Genomic DNA, 2,488 nt, shown 5'->3' with positions numbered 1-2,488 from the left:
GTCGCCATCCACGTCCATGAGCGTAAACATCAGCTTTAGCATCTCGAGCTCCTTGGTCGAAAAGAGCTACATACATCACTTCATTGGCCACAACAATCAAGGCACACGCGGCAGACCTTGGACTGGTCTGGAGAGAGAGGACTGTCGACGGTGCTCGATGTATCGTCCGTAGTGCTCTTGCCTTGCTTCCACTCAAGAGTAATGGCGTCCCATCCGGGTTGAGGGCGTGCGGATGGCGCTCGCTCGACCGTCGGCGCTTGAGCTTGGCCGCGCCTGAACAGGGAAGCATGCCTCGTACAGTGCTGTTTCATCACGACGATCGACGTACTTGCAGGGGTGTCGATGGCAACCGGCTCGTCAAGGATGAGCCCGACAGCGGACGCGCCACGACTGTAGCGCCGAAGTGGTGTGCCCGTCGTCTCGTCCGTGTCGACGGGCACGGCGCCGACGTCATTGAGCTCGGCCATGTCTTCGAAAAACTTTGTGCTTGGAGGAATGTATGGCAGCGTCGACTCGAAGAGTGACCACATGCCTTCCGACTGCGCATATCGGCGTGGAAACGGGTGTCGCGTCGCTTGGAGCTGCTCGACGTCAAAGCCGTTGGGTGCGTTCGAAATGTACATCATGGCCCCCTACCACTGCACTAAGAGTCGGTCTGAAACAGTGAACGACGTACGAGGTTGTTGTACTCGTCGCAGTAATTCGGTGCCGAGAAGAGCGTAATGACAGGCGGGAAGCTCGTGTCGAGCCGCGTGTCGAGCGGCAAGTAGGCTTGTGACGAAAAGTGAAAGAGGAAACCTTCGTCCTGGAGCTCGTGCGCGCGCAGAATGCACAGCAGATTGTTGCGGTTCAAGAACGAGTAGACGGCCAAGCAGCCATAGTAATACGAGCACCCGCGGACCTAAAAACATCCTCGTTCTGCAGACTTGTTGGGCAGAAGTGGAGAGTACCTCGTTGGGCGACCAGCGCGCCGTCTCGGGTACGATCGACGGCCGCTTCTTCAGCCCGTTTTTGGTTCCATTGGAAGATGTGGTCTCTTCGGGCGGTGTACGGTTGTCGTCTAAGCACCAACACATGAGATCGAGTCGATGCATACATATAGAAGCAACCTTCGTCGGCGAGCGGCAGCTCGACTTCGTACTCGGGCACCGGGTCCGACCACAAAAGGTCGCAGAGCGGACCGCTCGTTGTTGGTTCTTGCCGTCGGTCCAAGGCCTGAATATCGGCGATCGTGTCGAGGTCAGGCGAAAGGCCTGCGTGGACGCAAAAGATGCGTCCATCCGGGGCGTCGAGGATCGCAGCCAGCGGCAGCGATCGAAAGCACTCGATAAAATGAAAGTAGACCGAGAGACCGTACTTGGCCTTGCACTCGAGGCGAAAGCCGTAGAAGGACGAGATGGCTTCGCACTCGTGGTTGCCTCGCAGGAGAAAGACGCGGCTTGGCGCCTACACCATGCATCTCGTACACGCATCATAGCAGAGGTCGTCGTACATGTATCTTCATGCAGAGGAGGAAGAGCATGACTTCGCACGAAAAGACGCCCCGGTCCACATAGTCGCCGAGGAAGAGCAGCTTGCGATCTACGTTGATCGTCGCAAACCAGCGCATAGATATGCATGCTTGGCCCTACCTGCATGTTCCGGCTTGTCGGCAAAGAACTCGAGTTGGTCGAGCATCTTGAGCAGGTCAAAGAACTGCCCATGCAGGTCGCCAAAGACTACACATGGGACGTCGTCCTGCACCTCGTTCGATGCGGAATGCTCCACGTACCGACGACGGGTGCTTGGATCTCGAGCACGTTGGGCTCCACGTCCATGAGGTCGAGCGCATCATGGATGATCCCGAGCGCGGTCTCGGTCGGGATGCGTTCCTGAGCCTCGAAGAGCCGCCGAAGGTCCGGGAGCGCCGGCGCCATGCTCTTGAAACTCAATTTTCGGAAATGAGCGAGCCATTACACGCAATTTAAACCGTCTCATTTCAAACACCATACAATTACCAAGCTATCCATAGCATTCTCGCATTTTATTTGATTGGGCCAACGAGCGCGTCGTTGATTGGCTAAAAAGCGATCCTAGATATCCCAGTCGACGCGACGACCGAGCCTGTGCCGATCGACTCGCCACGCTCTATTACTGTTTTAGTCAACAGAAGCGTCTAGTCAACAGGCTAGTAGACAACAAATGTATTAGTAGAATATATCTTTGGTGGACCAGAGTCGTCGAGCTCCCTTGCTACGGCGCCGCGCACGTGCTTTGAATGTCGCTCGGTAGACCCATCGAGCGCAGCTTCGACGGGTTCACGACCAGCGTCATGCCCATGCCGGTGGCCATGTCCCATTCAATGTGGCAGTGGAAGAGCCAGACACCAGGGTTGTCAAGCACGACGCGCAAGATGGTCCAGCCGGGCTGCACGCACTCGCCGCGGAAAGAGTCGCAGGCGGCGACGGCGACCGTGTCCCGCTTCATGGGCGCTTCAAATGCATTGAGC

The 2,488-nt window shown here is 56.9% G+C and overlaps 1 protein-coding gene across 1 annotated transcript; it reads right to left on the bottom strand.

The window, feature by feature from the left end:
- Window positions 1–449: 449 nt before the first annotated feature.
- SPRG_18262 (hypothetical protein) lies at window positions 450–2,466 on the bottom strand (the record flags this gene model as incomplete). The annotated part of the gene is made up of 8 exons (XM_012357700.1): window positions 450–632; window positions 677–901; window positions 951–1,060; window positions 1,110–1,446; window positions 1,493–1,581; window positions 1,632–1,718; window positions 1,772–1,926; window positions 2,237–2,466. Coding segments are annotated over 8 exons (1,416 nt in total), but the record flags the coding sequence as incomplete, so codon positions are not given.
- Window positions 2,467–2,488: the final 22 nt, after the last annotated feature.

Source organism: Saprolegnia parasitica (genome assembly GCF_000151545.1).
Source record: "Saprolegnia parasitica CBS 223.65 unplaced genomic scaffold supercont2.1081, whole genome shotgun sequence".
Classification (NCBI taxonomy): domain Eukaryota; phylum Oomycota; class Saprolegniomycetes; order Saprolegniales; family Saprolegniaceae; genus Saprolegnia; species Saprolegnia parasitica.
This window is presented reverse-complemented; position numbering and strand designations above follow the sequence as displayed.